The sequence below is a fragment of the Cynocephalus volans genome, chromosome 17, assembly GCF_027409185.1.
Source record: "Cynocephalus volans isolate mCynVol1 chromosome 17, mCynVol1.pri, whole genome shotgun sequence".
In the NCBI taxonomy this organism is placed as follows: Eukaryota; Metazoa; Chordata; class Mammalia; order Dermoptera; family Cynocephalidae; genus Cynocephalus; species Cynocephalus volans.
The window spans coordinates 42,959,029-42,979,060 of record NC_084476.1 but is presented as its reverse complement, the minus strand read 5'-3'; the positions used below and the strand labels follow the sequence as shown (position 1 = coordinate 42,979,060).

Sequence of the window (20,032 nt, the reverse complement as noted above, 5' to 3'; positions counted from 1 at the left end):
CACAGAGGGACACAAAAAAGGCAGGTGACCATGTCTAACTTCTTTGGAACTGTACTATTAATCTAATTGACCTCCTCATAAATAAAATGATGGTTGTTTCCTAGGAAAAGAGTCCTTATCTATGAAATGCTTTTAATGGGATGTCCCTGATGTAGGATTGGTCATGTCAATCACAGAATCTATGGATTTATGTAGCATGGCTCCCTGTAAAATGCTTGGAGGTGGCAGGGGAGAAGAGGGCCTTGGCGGTACCCAGGACAGCAAGACCACTAATAGGGTTCCCGTGGACCCACATAGGAGCAAGGAGCCACAACCGAAAAACTGGAGCCACTCAGAGGCCGGTGAGTCATCACAAGGTACTGTTACATGGCCCGTCCCATGGGAGTGTTTGGAGCAGGGGCAGTGGGGGAGACGGGCCAACCGGGAGAACACTGGGACACAGCAAGGACAGCTGATCTGCACTCCAATCAGCACAGGACCACTCAGAGGAGACTGGTCAGGAATATAGAATTGCATGGGGTGCAGTCTGATGAAAAGACTCAGGCGCAAATCAGAGTTACTACACAACCCAGGTGCGCTGAGTCTCTGGAGAGCCGGAAATACCTATAAAGTCAACCATTAAAACCTGTACTGCACAAAAAGCCTTCCCTAGGGAAGCAGCAGCAAAGCAGCAATTTAGCTAAACCACAGAGCTCAAGTGTTGGTCTCAACAGGAAGTTCCCCCACTTTACTTTAGAAGAAAACAAAGGACGGGCCGAGCCCGTGGCGCACTCGGGAGAGTGCGGCGCTGGGAGCGCGGCAACGCTCCAGCCGCGGGTTCGGATCCTATATAGCAATGGCCGGTGCACTCACTGACTGAGTGCCGATCATGGAAAAGACAAAAAAGACAAAAAAAAAAAAAAAAAAGAAGAAGAAGAAAACAAGGACAAAAAAATTAGTTCCAGCTCAGACACACCACCACTGCCTTGAGTCTGCCTGGGGACACAAGGCATGCAGCTAGGGACGAGATCCTCATCCCACAACCAGGCACATTGTGACAGCACCACAGGGCCTGCCCAAGGATCAGAGGGACAGAGCTGGGGGCCAGACCCCCCACAACCAGGCACACCGCCAGCATCAAGGAGCATACCAAAAACATCACCTCCATGTGGGTGGCCCACCACAGCCACCACAATAACCATGACTGCTGCGAAGTGCCTACATGCCACAACCAACAAGCAGATGGTCTGCCAGCCACTGGAGTGCACTGACACAAGGAAAGTCATCAGCAGAAATAAGAAAAGAAGAGGATGTCTCTCTACAAAGCCCATTCCAGAGAGACAGAAGAAGTATGTGCTCTACGATTATACTGGGAGACCTGATCACACCTCTCAGCATCGGACAGATCATCTAGGCAACAAATCAAGAGAGTAACCATTATTCTTTCAGAAGGAGAAAAGAAATCTAGAGTTATCAGAGGAGGGAGGGGAGTAGGTGAGGGGGATGGGGTGAGATTGGACAAGGCGCATAAAGAATAAGTATGATTTGTAACAATACATATGCCATTTTTATTGATTTGATCAACATATCTCAACATTGAACCCCCAAAATACATATAATCAATTTTGATTCAATAAAAATAAATAAAAAATTAATAAGATATAACATAAATAAAGCAAGCAGAAAACATAGTATGTAGTAGTCTGCAGGAAAAACAGGCCAACGAAGTTGGAAGCATAAATGCAACATGTTAGAGTGGTAAGCCAGGAAAGCCCCATGTCAGGAGCAAGAGCCAAGTTGTTGCAGTGACCTGCCATCCTGACACAGACTGTAAAAAGTGCTAGACATTAGATACATACACACGGGCTCAAGTCCTAATCCAATTTTGGAATATTATAATTTTACAGTTAGAACGTGATCTTTGGGCTGAGAAGAGGAGCGTCAACAGCAGCACGATGGGAATGTCTATTAAAATGCTTTGCCCAGTTTTTAATCAAGTTGTCTTGAAGGATTGTATCCTTGCTACCTGACAAGATGCCTCTCTCCTGGAAGAATAGTATTTAGAAAACAAGGTCTGGGACTTCCGGTCAAGATGGCAGAATAGAAGGTCCCTAGCGTCACTTTCTCCCACAAATCAACCAATTTACAACTATAAAAACATAACATCATGTGCATATGGAATGAGGAGACATCCACCGGGGGAGGCAGAAGCTTCGTGGAGACCACAAGCCCTGCAGGACCGCCGTCGCCTGATCCAGCAGATAGGCTTCACCACCGCCACCCAGCTCCATTCCCAGCCCGGCCCACTGCGCACAGAGTAGGGAGACATCCGGAAGGGGAGGCATAGGGTCCGCAGAAACCACATACCCTGCAGGGCCACCACTGCGTGATCCAGCAAGTAGGCTTCACCGCAGGCACCCGGCTCCATTTCCAGCCAGGCCTAGTGCGCATGGAGCAGGGTGACATCCGCAGGGGAGGCCGGAACTCCGCGGGGACCACACCGCCGCAGCGCGATCCAGCAACATGGCCCAGTGCGCACAGAGTGGGGAGACGTCCAGCAGGGGAGGCAGAAGCTCCACAGAGACCACACACCCAGTGGGGGGCCACCGCCAGGCGATCCAGCAGCAGGTAGGCGGCACCACCACCACCCGGCTCCATCCCAAGCCTAGCCCAACACGCACAGAGCAGGGAAACATCCAGCAGGGGAGGGGGTAGCTCCACAGAGAACACATGCTCTGCGGTGCCTCCGTGCATCCCAGCAGCCTGACACAATGCACGCAGAACAGGGAGACATCCAGCACGGGAGGTGGAAGCTCAGCAGAGACCGCACACCCTGCAGTACTGCCACGAGACCCAGCAGCCCGGCCGAGTCCAAGCTGACCAAAGAGGTGGCTCCCCGGTGAGGCCCAAGACCCGAGGCAACCACACACACAAGGCACTAGTGGCCAACGGAGCAGTCACTGAGGTAGCCATACCAAATTGCCAACCACAGCAACACCTTAGTCAGTCAATAGTGTCAAACCTGTGGACTGTGAAACCCCTGCCACAATGAATAAACATCAAAGAAAAGATACCAGAAATACGAAAAATCAAGAAAGTATACCACCAAAGGGTAATAACTCTCAAGCTCTAGATCCTATAGAACAAGAAGCCCTTGAGATGACTGACAAGGCATTTCGAGTGATAATTCTAAGGAACCGGAATGAGATACAAGAAAACTCAGCTAGACATCATGATGAAACGAGGAAAAGTATACAGGACCTGAAAGAGGAAATGTACAAGGAAATCAATGCCCTGAAAAATAATGTAGCAGAACTTGCCGAACTGAAGAAGTTATTCAGCGAAATAGAAAACACAATGGAGAGTTTAACCAGCAGCCTTGCGGAAGTTGAAGAGAGAACCTCTGAACTTGAAGATGGGCTGTTTGAAATAACACAAGCAGACCAAAAAAAAAGAATCGAAGGCATTGAAGAAAATCTGAGAGATATCAGACAACCTTAAGCACTCAAATATCTGAGTCATGGGTATTCCAGAAGGGGAGGAAAAAGGAGATTGCATTGAAAACATATTCAACAAAATAGTGGCAGAAAACTTCCCAGGTATAGGAAAAGTCACAGATCTTCAGATCCAGGAAGCTCAACCATCTCCAAACGTATTCAACCCAAAAAGGTCTTCTCCAAGACATGTTATACTCAAACTGGCAAAACTCAAAGACTAAGAGAGAATCTTAAAAGCTGCAAGAGAGAAGTGTCAAATCACCTATAAGAGAGCCCCAATCAGGCGAACATCACACTTTTCATCACAAATCTTAAAAGCCAGAAAGGAATGGGATGATATATTCAAAATACTAAAAGACAGAGATTGTCAGCCAAGAATACTCTACCCTGCAAGGCTATCCTTCCGAAATGAAGGGCAAATAGTATATTTCTCAGACAAACAAAAACTGCGGGAGTTCACCACCACACGACCACCCTTACAAGAAATTCTCAAGGGAATACTGGGTCTGGTTCCTGAAAAATAGCTACCACTGCCATAAAAACCCAAGAAAAATCAAAACCCACTAGTATAATAAAAATGGCATTCATGAAGAGAAAACGAACAAACAAAAAGGCTATGTACAACCTAAGGAACCAACAAACACAGAAAACAAACAGAAAATCAGAAAGCAAGGAACAAAAGACACCTAAGACAACCAAACAATAATCAACAAAATGCTAGGAATAAATCAAAACTTTTCAATAACAATGCTTAATGTAAAAGGCTTAAATTCCCTAATCAAAAGACACAGACTGGCTGACTGGATTAAAAAGGAGGACCCAACTATATGCTGCCTACAAGAGACCCACCTCGCCTATAAAGACTCACATAGACTAAGAGTGAAAGGATGGAAAAAGATTTACCATGCAAACAGAAAGGAAAAACGAGCTGGAGTAGCTATTCTTATATCTGACAAAATAGACTTTAAACTAAAAACCATAAAAAGAGACAATGAGAATTGGACAAGACCAATTGGAATTGGCAGATATCTATAGAACATTCCATCCAACAACCTCAGAATATTCCTTCTTCTCATCAGCACATGGATCATTCTCCAGGATAGATCACATATGAGGTCACAAATCAGGTCTCAATAAATTCAAAAAAATTGGAATTATCGCATGTATTTTCTCAGACCACAGTGGATGAAAACTAGAAATCAATAACAAACGAAATTCTGGAAACTATACAAACACATGCAAATTAAACAGCACTCTACTTAATGACATATGGGTCCAAGAAGAAATCAAGCAGGAAATCAAAAAATTTATTGAAACTAATGAAAACAATGATACATCATACCAAAACCTGTGGGATACTGCAAAAGCAGTACTAAGGGGGAAATTTATTGCATTAAATGCTCACCTCAGAAGAATGGAAAGATGGCAAGTGAACAACCTAACACTTCACCTTAAAGAACTAGAAAAACAAGAACAATCCAAACCTAAAGTTAGCAGACGGAAAGAAATCATTAAGATCAGAGCAGAACTCAATGAAATTGAAACCCAAAAAACAATACAAAAGATCAATTAATCAAAAAGTTGGTGTTTTGAAAAGATAAATAAAATTGACAAACCATTAGCATGACTAACTAAAAAGAGAGAAGATCCAAATAACAAAAATTAGAAATGAAAAAGGTGATATTACAACTGATTCATCTGAAATACAAGGAATCATTCGAGACTACTATAAACAACTATACACCAACACATTTGAAAATCTGGAGGAAATGGATAAATTTCTGGACACACACAAACTCCCAAAAGTGAGCCATGAAGACGTAGAAAATCTGAACAGACCAATAACAATAAAGGAGATTGAAGCTGTTATCCAAAGGCTCCCAGCAAAGAAAAGCCCAGGACCAGATGGATTCACAGCAGAATTTTACCAAACATTCAAAGAGGAATTGACACCGATTCTTTACAGACTATTCCAAAAGATTGAAACAGACGCAAATCTCCCAAACTCATTCTATGGAAGCAAACATCATCCTGATACCAAAACCAGGTAAAGATATACCCCAAAAAGAAAACTACAGGGCGATATCCTTGATGAATATAGATGCAAAAATCCTCACTAAAATACTAGCAAACAGAATACAGAAACACATATGTAAAATAATTCACCATGATCAAGTGGGATTCATCCCAGGGATGCAAGGTTGGTTCAACATACGCAAATCAATAAATGTGATATACCATATTAATAAACTCAAACACAAGGACCATATGATCATCTCTATGGATGCTGAAAAAGCATTTGATAAAATTCAATGTTACATTCATGACAAAGACCCTCTATAAGTTAGGTGTAGATGGAAAGTATCTCAACATAATTGAAGCCATATATGATAAACCCACTGCCAATATCATCCTGAATGGGGAAAAGCTGAAAGCTTTTCCTTTAAGAACAGGAACTAGACAAGGATGCCCACTCTCACCACTCCTATTCAACATAGTGTTGGAAGTACTAGCCAGAGCAATCAGAGAAGAGAAAGAAATAAAGGGCATCCAGATTGGAAAAGATGAAGTGAAACTGTCCCTGTTTGCAGATGACATGATCCTATATATCGAACAGCCTAAAGCCTCTACAAAAAAACTCTTGGAGTTCATAAATGATTTCAGCACAGTAGCAGGATACAAAATCAACACACAAAAATCAGTAGCATTTCTATTCTCCAAGAGTGAACATGCAGAAAGGGAAATCAAGAAAGCTTGCCCATTTACAATAGCCAGCAAAAAAATAAAATACTTAGGAATTGAATTAACCAAGAATGTGAAAAATCTCTATAATGAGAACTACAAACCACTGCTGAGAGAAATTAGAGAGGATACAAGAGGATGGAAAGATATCCCATACTCTTGGGTTGGAAGAATCAACATAGTGAAAATGTCCATACTACCCAAAGTGATATACAAATTCAATGCAATCCCCATCAAAATTCCCATGACATTTTTCTCAGAAATGGAAAGAACTATCCAGACATTTATATGGAATAACAAAAGACCACGCATAGCCAAAGCAATGCTGAGCAAAAAAACATAAAGCTGGAGGCATAACACTACCTGACTTTAAACTATACTACAAAGCTATAATAACCAAAACAGTATGGTACTGGCATAAAAACAGACACACTGATCAGTGGAATAGAATAGAGAATCCAGAAATCAACCCACACACCTACAGCCATCTGATCTTTGACAAAGGCACCAAGCCTATACACTGGGGAAGAGACTGCCTCTTTAGCAAATGGTGCTGGGAGAACTGGATATCAACATGCAGGAGAATGAGACTAGACCCATACCTTTCACCATACACTAAACCCAACTCAAAATGGATTAAAGAATTAAATATACACCCTGAAACAATAAAACTTCTTAAAGAAAACATAGGAGAATCACTTCAGGAAGTAGGACTGGACACAGACTTCATGAATACGACCTCAAAAGCACGGGCAACCAAAGGAAAAATAAACAAATGGGATTATATCAAACTAAAGAGCTTCTGCACAGCAAAAGAAACAATTAACAGAGTTAAAAGACAACCAACAGAGTGGGAGAAAATATTTGCAAAATATACATCTGACAAAGGATTAATATCCATAATACACAAGGAACTCAAACAACTTTACAAGAAAAAAACAAGCAACCCAATTAAAAAATGGGTAAAAGAGCTAAGTAGGCATTTCTCTAAGGAAGATATACGAATGGCCAACAGACATATGAAAAAATGCTCAACAGCACTCAGCATCCGGGAAATGCCAATCAAAACCACACTGAGAAACCATCTCACCCCAGTTAGGATGGCTAAAATCCAAAAGACTCTGAACGATAAATGCTGGAGAGGTTGCAGAGAAAAAGGAACTCTCATACATTGTTGGTGGGACTGCAAAATGGTGCAGCCTCTATGGAAAATGGTATGGAGATTCCTCAAACAATTGCAGATAGATCTGCCATATGACCCTGCTATCCCACTGCTGGGAATATACCCAGAGGAATGGAAATCATCAAGTCGAAGGTATACCTGTTCCCCAATGTTCATCGCAGCACTCTTTACAATAGCCAAGAGTTGGAACCAGCCCAAATGTCCATCATCGGATGAGTGGATACGGAAAATGTGGTATATCTACACAATGGAATACTACTGAGCTATAAAACAGAATAAAATACTGCCATTTGCAATGACACGGATGGACCTAGAGAGAATTATATTAAGTGAAACAAGTCAGGCACAGAAAGAGAAATACCACATGTTCTCACTTATTGGTGGGAGCTAAAAATAAATAAATAAATTCACCCACACACACACACACCCACACCCACACCCACACACACACACACACACACACACACAAACCGGGGTGTGGGGGGGAGAAGATGTAACAATTACAATTCCTTGAAACTGACATGACAAGCATACAGAAAGGATATTGTTTGTGGGAGGGAGGAGAGGGAGGAGGAGGAAGGAGGGAGGTTTCGGTAATGGGCCACAATAATCAACCACATTGTATATTGACAAAATAAAATTAAATTTAAAAAAAAAACAAACCAACGTGATCTTTGTTACTGAATGTTATAACTATGATTTGTTTCCCAAATCATATGGGAAAACTTTGGTGACATTAAATTATTTTCTGCTTAAAACATTAAATTTCAGATGAATAATTTAAGTTCAAATTAACTTAATGTTAGTCCTCTAAATAAAAGCATATAAAAGAAGCCCATTTAGGAAAAAGGAAAATAATGGTGAAAATTCCGTGGCACCTTGAAGGCCAATCTAAAAATACTTCAATAAGCAAAAGCTGAAATCTTCATTTTATCTTTACTTTATTTATATTTACCTGATAAATATTTATTAGCCTTGATAAAAAGGGAACACATTATCAGTATTTTATAAGATTCTTAACTAATTAAAATTTTTAATAAAACATTCATACCTTTCAGTCCATAAGAACTTTTGTTGTTTGGCAGATCCTGAGCAATATTGTGAGAACTTAATGCCAGTTCTGTGGGTCAATGTAAAAATGGAAGGTTTTAACAAATCAAAACAATGAAAGTACTCATCAGAAAAGAAACTGGTCAGCAAATGAAACAGAAAGCATTAAAGCTAATTACATATTGTGCTGCTGTCCAAGGAGAGGGAGATCTACTGCAATGCATACTGTGGCAGGCCACTGTGACTCAAGTTATGCCTGGTGGCTACTGAACATTCAAATTACATCAATTATCCTCATTCTCATTCCCCTATTTACCAAATTCCCTTCCCGCCTGTCAAAGAGAGCATTCTAATACTACTTTTCAGCAAATTTATGAATTAGCACTTTGACTATAAACCAGGTCTTCTAGTTTGGTTAATGTGAGTTTTCCTCAGTTTAGGAATAGATTTGTGACTATTATACCGTCAATCAGGTTTCTGAGTCTATAAGGCTGTATGCAGAACTCTGTCTAATCAACAAGACAGTACCACTTTGTGAGGTCTCTGACACCCGTTTAACAGTATTCCACTACAAAGTCATTTTGCTTATCTAGATGTTGTTCAGCAAGGAATCTGTTACACTAAACGAGAACAAGGAGAAGGAAGGAGGGGAGATGAAAGAGGAGGAGAAGGGGGAAAGGAAGAAGGGGAATAAGGAAAAATAGCAGTTAATTGACTACTTCAACATTCTGCTTTGACACAATTTAAAAAAAAAAAATCAGTGGAGGTTATAAGTAAAGCCACTATAAATCTCTCATACAGAGGTTTGTTCGGGTGTGTGTCCATCCCACTTTCATAAAAACCCAGGAGTGGGACTGTCACATTGTATGGTAAAGGTATGTTTTCCCACCAGGAAAGTCTAAGAGTTCGTTATTCTGCCATGCTCAATAGCACTTGACCTTGTCAGTTCTTTTAAAGCCATTTTAATAGATGAGTGGCGATAACTTACTGTGGCTTTAATTTGTATTTCCTCAATAACTAACTAAATACGATGAATACATTTGTGTGGGAATATTTGCTATCCATATAACCATCTTTGTGAAGCATCTGCTCAAATCTTTTGCTCATTTCTTAATAACTTTTTATTTAGAAATAATTATAGATTCACAGAAAATTACACTTCATCCAGTCTTCACCAATGGTTATATCTCACACAATTATAGAACAACATAAAAGCCAGAAAACTGACATACATATAATGTGTGTATAGTTCTATTGCATTTTTTTATTGTGCTAAAATACACATTTCATAAAATTTACCATCTTAACTCTCTTGTAGGTATTCTTTAGGAGTACAATTTGGTGGCACTAAGTACATTCACAATGTTGTACAACCACCACCACTTATCCATTTCCAGAAATTTTGGATTTTTTTGGTCATTTTTAATTGATCATTTGTTTTTAGGGGTTGTTTTCTTCTTACTGAGTTGTGAGAGTTCTTTATTTATATATTCTGTACACAAGTCCCTTATCAAATATGCGTTTTATAAATATTTTCTCCCAGACTATAGCTTGTCCTTTCATTTCTTTCTTCTCTTCAGAAAAGCAGAATTCTAAAATTTTTGATAAAATCCACTTTATCAAAGTAGAAAAAAAAATTTAATTAAAATTTTTGATAAAATCTACTTTATCAAGTTTTTTATTATTCTTGCTGATAGGGTCCTATATAAGAAATCTTCCCTAAAGCCACTAAGATTTGCCGCTATATTTTCTTTGTAAATTGTAGGTTTCACATTTAGGTCTATTAGCCACTTGCAGTTTTTGTTTGTTTGTTTGTTTTTAATACAGTGTAACGTATGGCATTGATTTGGCTCGTAACCTTTGCCAAAATCAATTAGCCACATGTGTATGTGTTTATTTCTATACTACTATGTTACTGATCTATCTGTCTACTTTTGCCAATTCCACATTGTCTTTGATTACTGTAGCTTTAAAGCAAGTTCTTACAATCAGATAGTGTGTCTTTAAATTTTGTTGTTCTTTTCAAAATTGTTTCAGCTATTTTAGTTCCTTTACTTTTCTATAAATTTTATTTATTTTTTAAAAAGATGACCGGTAAAGGGATCTTAACCCTTGACTTGGTGTTGTCAGCACCACACTCTCTCAAGTGAGCCACAGGCCAGCCCTTCCTATAAAAATTTTTGAGTTGTCAAAAATCCACTAAGATTTTTTTTTTTTTTTTTTGGCGTTTTTTCGTGACCGGCACTCAGCCAGTGAGTGCACCGGTCAGTCCTATATAGGATCCGAACCCGCGGCGGGAGCGTCGCCGCGCTGCCAGCGCAGCACTCTACCAAGTGCGCCACAGGCTCGGCCCAAAAATCCACTAAGATTTTGATTAGAATGGTGTTGAAGCTATAGATCAATTTGGGGAGCAATGACTGTCAACAAAAAAGAGTCTTCAATTTATGAACACCGAATATATCCACTTTCATATGGGTCATCTTTGATTTCCCTCACCATGTTGAATAATTTTCAACATACAATATACAGGGTGAGCATCCCTAAGCCAAAAGTCTGAAATCCCAAACGCTCCAAAATCCCAAACTTTTTGAGAATTGACATGACACACAAGGGAAATGCTCATTGGCGCACTTCGGATTTCAGATCTTTGGATTAGGGATGCTTAACCGGTACATATTCTACAAACTCAAAATCTGAAACATTTCTGGCCCCAAGCATTTTGGATAAGGGATACTCAATCTGTACCTAAGTACTTCACATTTTTGTACTACTATAAGAAGTACAGTTTTTAAAATTTGTTTTCATTTCAATTTGCAATTGTTTATTGCTAGTACAGAAATACCATATCTAGGTTGGACAGTTAACTGTTTAGAGCATGGCCTTGTAACACCAAGGTCAAGGGTTTGGTTCTCCATACCAGCCAGCTACAAAAAAAAAAAAAAAAAACCCCAAGAAACAAATAAATAAAAAACCCAACAAAGACCATATATAGAATTTTACAATTCTATATGCATTTGTTAGAAGTGATCCACAAGTACCCCTAAAAAGGGTGAATTGTATATAAATTACATCTCGATAAATCTGATTAACTAAAAAAAAAAAAAAATCAGTGGGGAAAGTTTTCATGTGATAAACTACCACAGATGAATAAGTTCAAAGATTGACAGTAAAAACTAAACTTCGCAATATTAAGACTTAAGATATATTAAAATGGTATATCCCTCCATTTACTACATCCTCTTTAATTTCTCTTTTAAAATATTTTTCTAGGTAGAAGTCTGTTAATCTTACACGTCACTAGATTTATTCCTGGGCATTTGATATTTTACAAAGCTACTCTCAATTTTTTTTTTCCATTTTCTGTTTGTTAATGGTTTGCAGAAATACATCTGCTAGATCCAAGGTTCAATCCCTGTACTGGCCAACTTCCCCCCCCCCCCCCCCCCAAAATACATTTGATCATGAAACTTGCATCTAGTACATTGTTAAAATCCCTCAATAAGGGCCGGCCTGTGGCTCACTCGGGAGAGTGCGGTGCTGATAACACCAAGGCCACGGGTTCGGATCCCATATAGGGGTGGCCGGTTTGCTCACTGGGTGAGCCTGGTGCTGACAACACCAAGTCAAGGGTTAAGATCCCCTTACCGGTCGTCTTTAAAAAAAAAAAAAAAAAGTTAAAAAAAAAAAAATCCCTCAATAATTCTAAAAATTAATTCTAATAGATTCTTTTATAGCATTGTAAGAAATGACAAGTTTTTTCTCCCTTACCAACCTTTATGACTTCTTTTTTTTCCCCTTATCCTTAGGACCTCCAGTACAGTGGTAAATAGAAGCAACGAGAGTTAAGTACCTTTATTTTGTTTCAAAGGGAAAACATTCAATTTGTCACCATTAACTATAATATTTGCTATAAGTTTTATAGATATCCTTTATCTGATTAAGGAAATTTCCTTGTATTCCTGATTGTCAGGTTTTGATAAAAACTGAATAGATGGCTGCATATAACATGAAATCCACCCTTTTAAACTATACAATTGAATAGTATATTCACAATTTGTGCAACCACAACCACAACTATCTAATTCCAGAACATTTTCAGCACTCCAAAAATAAACCCCATACTCATTAGTAGTTACTCCCTATTTCCCCCTAATTGCTATAACCCTAGGCAACCACCAATGTATTTTCTGTCTCTATACATTTGTCTAATCTAGACATTTTATATAAATGAAAACATAAAATACAAAATATAGGGTCATTTGTGACTGCCTTCTTTAACTTAGCATAATACTTTCAAGGTTCATCCTTGTTGTAGAATATATCCTTTTTATGGCTGAAAAATATTCCATTACATGGAATTTCACATTTTGCTTAAACATTCATGTACTGATGGACATTCGGGTTGTTCCTTCTTTTTGATAATTATGAATTATGCTGTTATGAATAACATTTTTATACACAATTTTACGTGAACCTATGTTTTCCATTCTCTCTGGTACATAACTAGGAGTTCACTGGTTTTTTAAAAGTTAAACAGACTTAAGGCTGGCCAGTTAGCTCAGTTGGTTAGAGCACAGTGTTGTAACACTAAGGTTAAGAGTTCAGATCTCTATGCTGTCCAGCTGCTAAAAAAAAAAAAGTTAAAACAAACTTAAATACCTAGTATAAATTTAATGTGGCCATGATGTATTATCGTTTTTCTGTCTTACTGAATTCTATTTTTCGGTATTTTCAGTTTAAGATTTTTACAAGAATGAGATTAGTCTAATTTCAAACTTGTTGGCACCACATTTATTGACATAAAGAATCTTCTTATGATCTTTAATATCTATATGATCTATCCCAATATTCCCTTTCTTGTTCCTGAAACCAATCATTTATGCTTCTTCACATTCTTATGATTAGTCTCAACAGCAGCTTATCAATTTTACTAGTCTTTCCAAATAATTATTTAAAACTTCTGTTGGTCCTCTCTGGAATATCTCTATTTCTCCATCAATAGTACTTCTAGGACAATAGCACTGTCTTATGTTTTGGCCAGGGTTGAAGTCATATGAATGTTTGCTTCTTGATAATTTATTATGCTATACTTCTATATTTCGGGTTATATTTCCATTAAATGTGAAATTATGGCTTTATAAATATAATCTCAATAGTTAGTGTATATTACCATGAATAAATCCTCTGATGAGCTCTATGTAAATAAACTGACAAATATTTACCCATGAATTTCAGAAAATAAATCCCAAAATAGCAGGATACAGTAAAACCTGCAGAAGCAATGTTGCCCCAAGCCCATCTATCAGCTACCACTTTACCGGGCCAAATTTTAGTGTCCCCGATTAGGAATGGTAAGTACTTTCAGTAAAAAGTCTTCTTCTATGAAATTCTACATATCTGTGACACACTGTGACTGGACTGTGGGTTTGCATTGCTTTATGCAGATTACCTTATACAGTCTCTTTCTCAGAGTGCAGAAGGGAAAGTCAAATTCCTCATCATCAACGAGATCTATACATGAAAGACTTTGGAGGTAAGAACCAATTAAGAGTAGTCTCAGAGATAAGACAGTAGCCTGTTTTTCATGCTTCTCCATCAGCACACTCAGACTTCATCTTTGTATGAAAACATAAAAGTTTTAATAGCTCAAACATTTGAAATCCATCTCTGACAAAAAATAGAACACTTACCAGTTCCCTCACCTGCACCATTCTGAGCAGCTTCCCAAACTAACTTTGTCCCACTCCCATCTGTAGATGGAGAATCTGAGTAGTCTGCAGGATTAAATGTCCTGGGGTTTAAAATAAAGAATAAAGGCAAATAAAGCAAGAAAAGCTACAAAATTAACTGTACATGATCTTCCCTCAAACAAGCCCAGCTCCTTTAACAGCCACTGTAAAAGACTTCACCCTCCTTCTCCTATTTATTTGCAGGTAATTCCTCAGCCATCGGGATGATGGATGGCCTTATTTTCCTAAAATGCTGCCCTCTGCATCCTAAAGCAGATATGAAGACCTAGAATCTTTCAAGGCAGAATAGTTCTAATGGAAGGTCTCACTGCAAACTAAGGCATAAATAGGCAACATATCTTTTCTTCCCAAGTCAGAATCCAAGCTTGGTTTTGAACCTTTTGCAACAGAATTATATGCTCCTTCATGTATAGAAACACTGGATATAGATAAGAAGAAAATGTTTTGTTTAGCAATTCTCTTTTCATTAAGATCCTAAACTGAACACAAGTAAGAAATTATGATTCAAAGGTCTAACATGGGCCAACATAAAAACTACCTTTAAAATTTTCACAAAGAATATAAACAAAAAAATCCACAAAATAGTTTAAAGCTAATAGGCTGGACTTACATGTTTAAGTGCTCCTGCCAGTTCGTTCCCTTTGGTTTCATCCCTCCTTTTCCCACAGGGAGATCAGGCAGAAAACAGACATGGTAGGAGGCATCATCATTTACTAGAAGCCACTGACTACAAGAGTGCTGCCCTGAAGTTATAAGGAGGGACAAAGGGCTTGTCCTGGAGCCAATTCCCTTCCTTCCTTGACTGTCATCTACATATGGCTTCCAAAAGATGTCTGAAAACTTAAAAGTATCACTTTTACATAGCAAGAACTTCATTTACTTATTCAAAGACAATTGTTGGATTTACCAACATAAGTCTTAGGCAGTGGTTTCCAACTAGGGGAATTATATACCCTCTTCCCAAGAAATATTCGGCAATAGCTATAGACATTTTCATTGTCACAACTTCACGATGGGTGCATCTGGTAGGGAGAGGAGAGGGATGTTGCTAAAATCCTACAATGTACAGGATTCCCCACCAGTCCAATAAAGTATTATCCAATGCAAAACATCAATAATGCCAGGGCTAGAAACCGTGCTCTGATACCTATTAAAATATCTATCATATATGTGCTATTTCGCTTGTTAGTAAATTCTTTTTAAGTATAGAAAACATCTGACTGACGAGAATAAATAAATTGGGTACAGGGTAGAGAAATGGAAATTAGAGTAACAATTAGGAAAGAAGATCACTACAAAAATAATATGGCTGTAACTTACCCCATGCTTTGGGTTGAGAACTTTCCTATCCCTCTCCCTCTACCATGTCCAAATCCTTAAAAAAAAAAAAAAAATTACAGTAATAAAATAATACTCATGTCCTACACAATTATACTTCTATCGACTTTTTGATCCTATCCAGGGCACCCAATTTGCTGGTCCCTGCTGACTCAACTACCTACCCAGTTAGTGACTTCAAAAGCTAGAAAAGAATTTTATTCTACTTGTGTAATATTTGGGATATGCGATAAATTAGCATGGGCAAGTTACATAATAAAACAGTCTGCATCTTTTAAAATCAGCTAGTGTAAACACCATAACAACATAAGCCACTACTAAAAAATAAAATGAGAACAAGAAGCAACTGCAAAGTAAGCTGAAGGCACTGTTAAATATCGTTTTTTTAATACTAGGACTTTAATCAATGACCACAATGGCAGCAAGAGAATAAGCAAGAAGAGAAAATTCTGTTCAGCACCTCTCCATTTTCTCTTCATTAATATCCTAAAGCTGAAGTTAAACACCTAAACTTAAAAACTAAAACTATAAAACTCTTAGAAGAAAACATTAGGCAAAATCTTCACAATACTGGATTTGGCAATGATTTTTTGGATACAAAACCAAGGGCACAGGCAACAAAAAAAATAGACAAACTGGACTTTAAGGTCAACAGAATAAAAAGGCAACCCATAGAATGGAAGAAAATATTTGCAAATCATATAACTGATAAGAGAGTAACATCCTAAATATATAGAAAACTCCTAAAACTCAACAACAAAAAGCAGCCCAATTCAAAAATGGGCAAAAGACTTAAATAGATATTTCTCCAAAGAAAATATACAAATGGCCAAAAAGCACATGAAAATATACTCAACACTGCTAGGGCTGGTCAATTAGCTCAGTTGATTAGAGCACAGCCTTATAACACCAAGGTCATAGGTTCAGATTCCCTTACTGCCCAAAAAAAAAAAAAAAAAGAGAGAGAGAGAGAGACAGAGAAAAGATATTCAACATTACTAATCATTGTACTAATCATTGGGGAAATGCAAATCAAAGCCACAATGAAATACCACTTCACACCCATTAGAATGACTACTCCAAAAATAAAAAACAAACAACAACAACAAAACCCAGAAAATAACAACAAATATTGGCAAAAACATGGAATGCTGCATCCTTGTGCTCTGCTGGTAGAAATGTAAAATGGTACAGCTACTATAGACAAAACAAGTATGGCTTTTTAATTTTTTTGTATGGTAGTTGCTCAAAAAATTTAATATCGAATTACCATATGCCATATGATCCAGCAATTCCACTTCTGGATATATACCCAAATAAAGAATTGAAAGCAGGGTCTCAAAGAGATATTTATATACCCATATTTATAGCAGCATTATTCACAATATCCAAAAGGTGGAAGCAACCCATGTATTCACTGACAGATGAATAGATAAGCAAAATGTGGTATACACATACAACAAAATATTATTCAGCCTTAAAAAGGAAAGAAATTCTGAGACAAGCTACAACATGGATGAACCTGGAGGACATAATGCAAAGAGAAATAAGCCACAAAAGGTACCTAGAAGAATCAAGCTCAGATGCAGAAAGTAGAATGGTGGTTGCCAGAGACTAGTGGGAAATGAAAGGTGAGGTTACTATTTAAAGGGTATAAAGTTTCAGTTTTGCAAGATGAAAAAAGTTCTGAAGATGTATGGTGGTGATAGTTGCACAACAATGTGAATGTACTTAATGCCACTGAACTACACAATTAAAATTGGTTAAGATGATAAATTTTGCCTTACGTATATTTCGCCACAATAAAAAAAATTGGGGACGGGGGGGGGGGTACTAAACCAAACACCTAAAGGAACTGTGATTCAGAGGTCCAACAAGAACCAAAGCTAGAGACAAAACCAGATGGTGAAATGAGAAAAGCAAAGGAGTTTCTAGCTGAAGAGGTAGCCATTTCTACATAAATCAGAAACTCCAGATACTTTTCAAGAGGGTAAAAAAACTATTATTATTTTAAACAGCTGTCCTTAGGCACTGATTAACTATGATTATCTTCATTTTTCTTCATTTTTATGGCACCACAGTTCTCCACAGCTAAACCACTATGAACTGTACTTGACAAACCCCACTGACACCTTTGCGATAAAAGCCATAATGATGAAATACCAAAAGGAACTACAATATCTTTAAGCAAAGCCATGTTCAAGTTGACCTCACCCTAAACTTCCTCATTCCTAACACTTGATTCAATAAAACTGTGTTAATAAATGACATTTTTCCACTTAAAAACAAATTAATAGAATGAACACATAAAAGACCCATAAAGGTGCAGTTTATATTATCTTGAATAACTTATATCACCTTGTTTATTATCATGTATAGTTGACTTAACCAATAGTTCAAGTTAAATTATGAAAAATATGGTCTTGACAAAAATAGATTCCCAGAGACGATGAAATAGAGAAAATGTCCGAAAAAGTGAAAGAATTTTCAAAATGCATAAGTGGCTACTATCTGTTATAGCACTGGCAAAAGGCAAAGGTGAGACTTCACACAGAGCTATGACCACCCTTACAAGACTGTTGGAAATTCACCTAATTAGCTCTAAGAAAAAAGCTTTCAGTCTACAGATTTTGGCAAGAATACAATCCAAAAATTTAGGAATAAGATAATTTAATCTCAAAATTTAAAGAAAAAAAAGCAAGCTATCAAACAAGGAAACTCATTCTCAGGACTTAAACCCCTGAACAATAAACAAAATCTAGTACATTCATACAATGAATTATTATTTGGCCATAAAAAGGAATGGAGTGCTGATGCATGCTACAACATGGATGAACCCTTAAAATATTAAGCTAAGAGAAAGAAGCCAGTAATAAGACCACATATTATATGATTCCATTTATAGGAAATGTTTAGAATAGAAAAACCAAAAGAGACAGAAAGTATACTGGTTGCTTAGGGGGAATTAAAGAATTGGGGGAATGACAGAGGGTACAGGTTTTCCTTTTGAGGTGATACAAATGTTTTAAAATTGATTGTGGTGATGGTTGTACAATTCTGAATATACTAAAAATCAATGAATGGTACATTTTGTTTTATTTTTTTGGCAGCTGGTCTGTATGGGGATCTGAACCCTTGACTTTGGTATTGTAACACTGAGCTCTAACCAACCAAGCTAACCAGCCAGCCCTGAACTGTATACTTTAAATGGGTGAAATGCATGGTATGTGAATTTTATCTCAAGAATACTTTCTTTTTGGCTTTGTATAAAGAACTGGAAAGAAAGAAGGAAGATGAAACACTTAACTGTGTTCATGTGTACTCACTGTAACAAGAGAATCCATTTCAATGGCATATGTGTAACAAATGGCACTAACAGTTCTTAAATATTAAGAAAATACTGACAAATTTTAAAGGGGAGATTCTGTAAGAAATCAATAAATAATATCTAAAATTGGGACTGGAAACAAAATGTGCAAGGAAAAGAAGACTGAAAGGGAAAGGCCAGAAAAAGTTGAAGACATCCTGCAAGTTCCCTGGAAAAAGTCAGAATCAACTACATATATCTCTGTCTCTAATGAGTAGCAGCTACACACAAGTATTAACCACAAATAAGCTAAATATCATCATCAGATTTTTAAAAATTTGTCTCACCTTCTCTATAAATTTTAGCAAGATAACAAAATTGTTTGGTTCTACTCACCTGGGCAGTAATGCTACCAGTAACATTGTTTTCTGTGTATTCCATTTCCCAACATTGTTATCTGGTACAAAGATTTATCTAACAGCTCAGAATAAAGATGCAGAGTCTCTTAATCAAGAAAAACAAGTCCAATGCTTCCATAAATTATCATAACAAATAAACCACTGTTATGGTAAACACTGTACCTTTTCTCCTACAGAACTGGGACTCTGAACTACATCTCTGTTGAATGACGGCTCAAGTTTAATTTTCTATTATGACTATTCAAATATTCCTACCTTTTATGCTGAGAGCGATAATGGAAAAGTTGCTCAATACTTTTTTAAAAAGCCAAAACTCAAAGACCAACCAACCACCCCTAGGGCAAACCCTAACTGCAAACATTCCTCTGGCTTCAAACACGTGTAACCTAAAGAGAACGAAATAGGGAAAATGAACCTAAGAATATAGAAAGCAATCCCTTTCCTTCATCCCCAGGAGATAGTGAGGAGGGTTTTGACAACAGCCAGCTGTACCAGCTGTACCAGAAACAGTGTAGACTTAAATTTATCACTTCCCACTCTGACATGAAAGTTGTTTGTTGTTATTGTCGTTTTTGTTAGCTGGCCAATATAAGGATCTGAACCCGTGACCTTGGTGTTACCAGTGCCAGGCTCTCCCCTAAATGAGCTAACCAGCCAGCCCTGACATGAAAAATTTTTAAGGTCCTGACTAGTCTGAAGTTTTTTTTACATCGACAAAAATCCTGAATTTTCAGGGCTGGTTCAATGATACAGAGGGTGCCGCTCCC

The 20,032-nt window shown here is 37.8% G+C and overlaps 1 protein-coding gene across 15 annotated transcripts in view; it reads right to left on the bottom strand.

Moving 5' to 3' along the window:
- UBAP2 (ubiquitin associated protein 2) overlaps positions 1 to 20,032 on the bottom strand; it is a 123,275-nt gene that overhangs the window by 35,757 nt on the left and 67,486 nt on the right. For 9 of the 15 annotated variants that reach the window (XM_063081902.1, XM_063081897.1, XM_063081898.1 and 6 more), the window contains 3 exons: positions 15,522 to 15,576; positions 14,142 to 14,242; positions 8,453 to 8,521 (listed from right to left, as the gene is read on the bottom strand). The exons of 2 other annotated variants lie outside the window; for them this stretch is intronic. In XM_063081902.1, coding sequence (XP_062937972.1) covers positions 8,453 to 8,521; positions 14,142 to 14,242; positions 15,522 to 15,576 — 225 coding nt within the window. The remainder of the gene's footprint in view (positions 1 to 8,452; positions 8,522 to 14,141; positions 14,243 to 15,521; positions 15,577 to 20,032) is intronic. 4 more of the 15 variants (XM_063081907.1, XM_063081906.1, XM_063081908.1 and 1 more) reach the window with 2 other exon arrangements.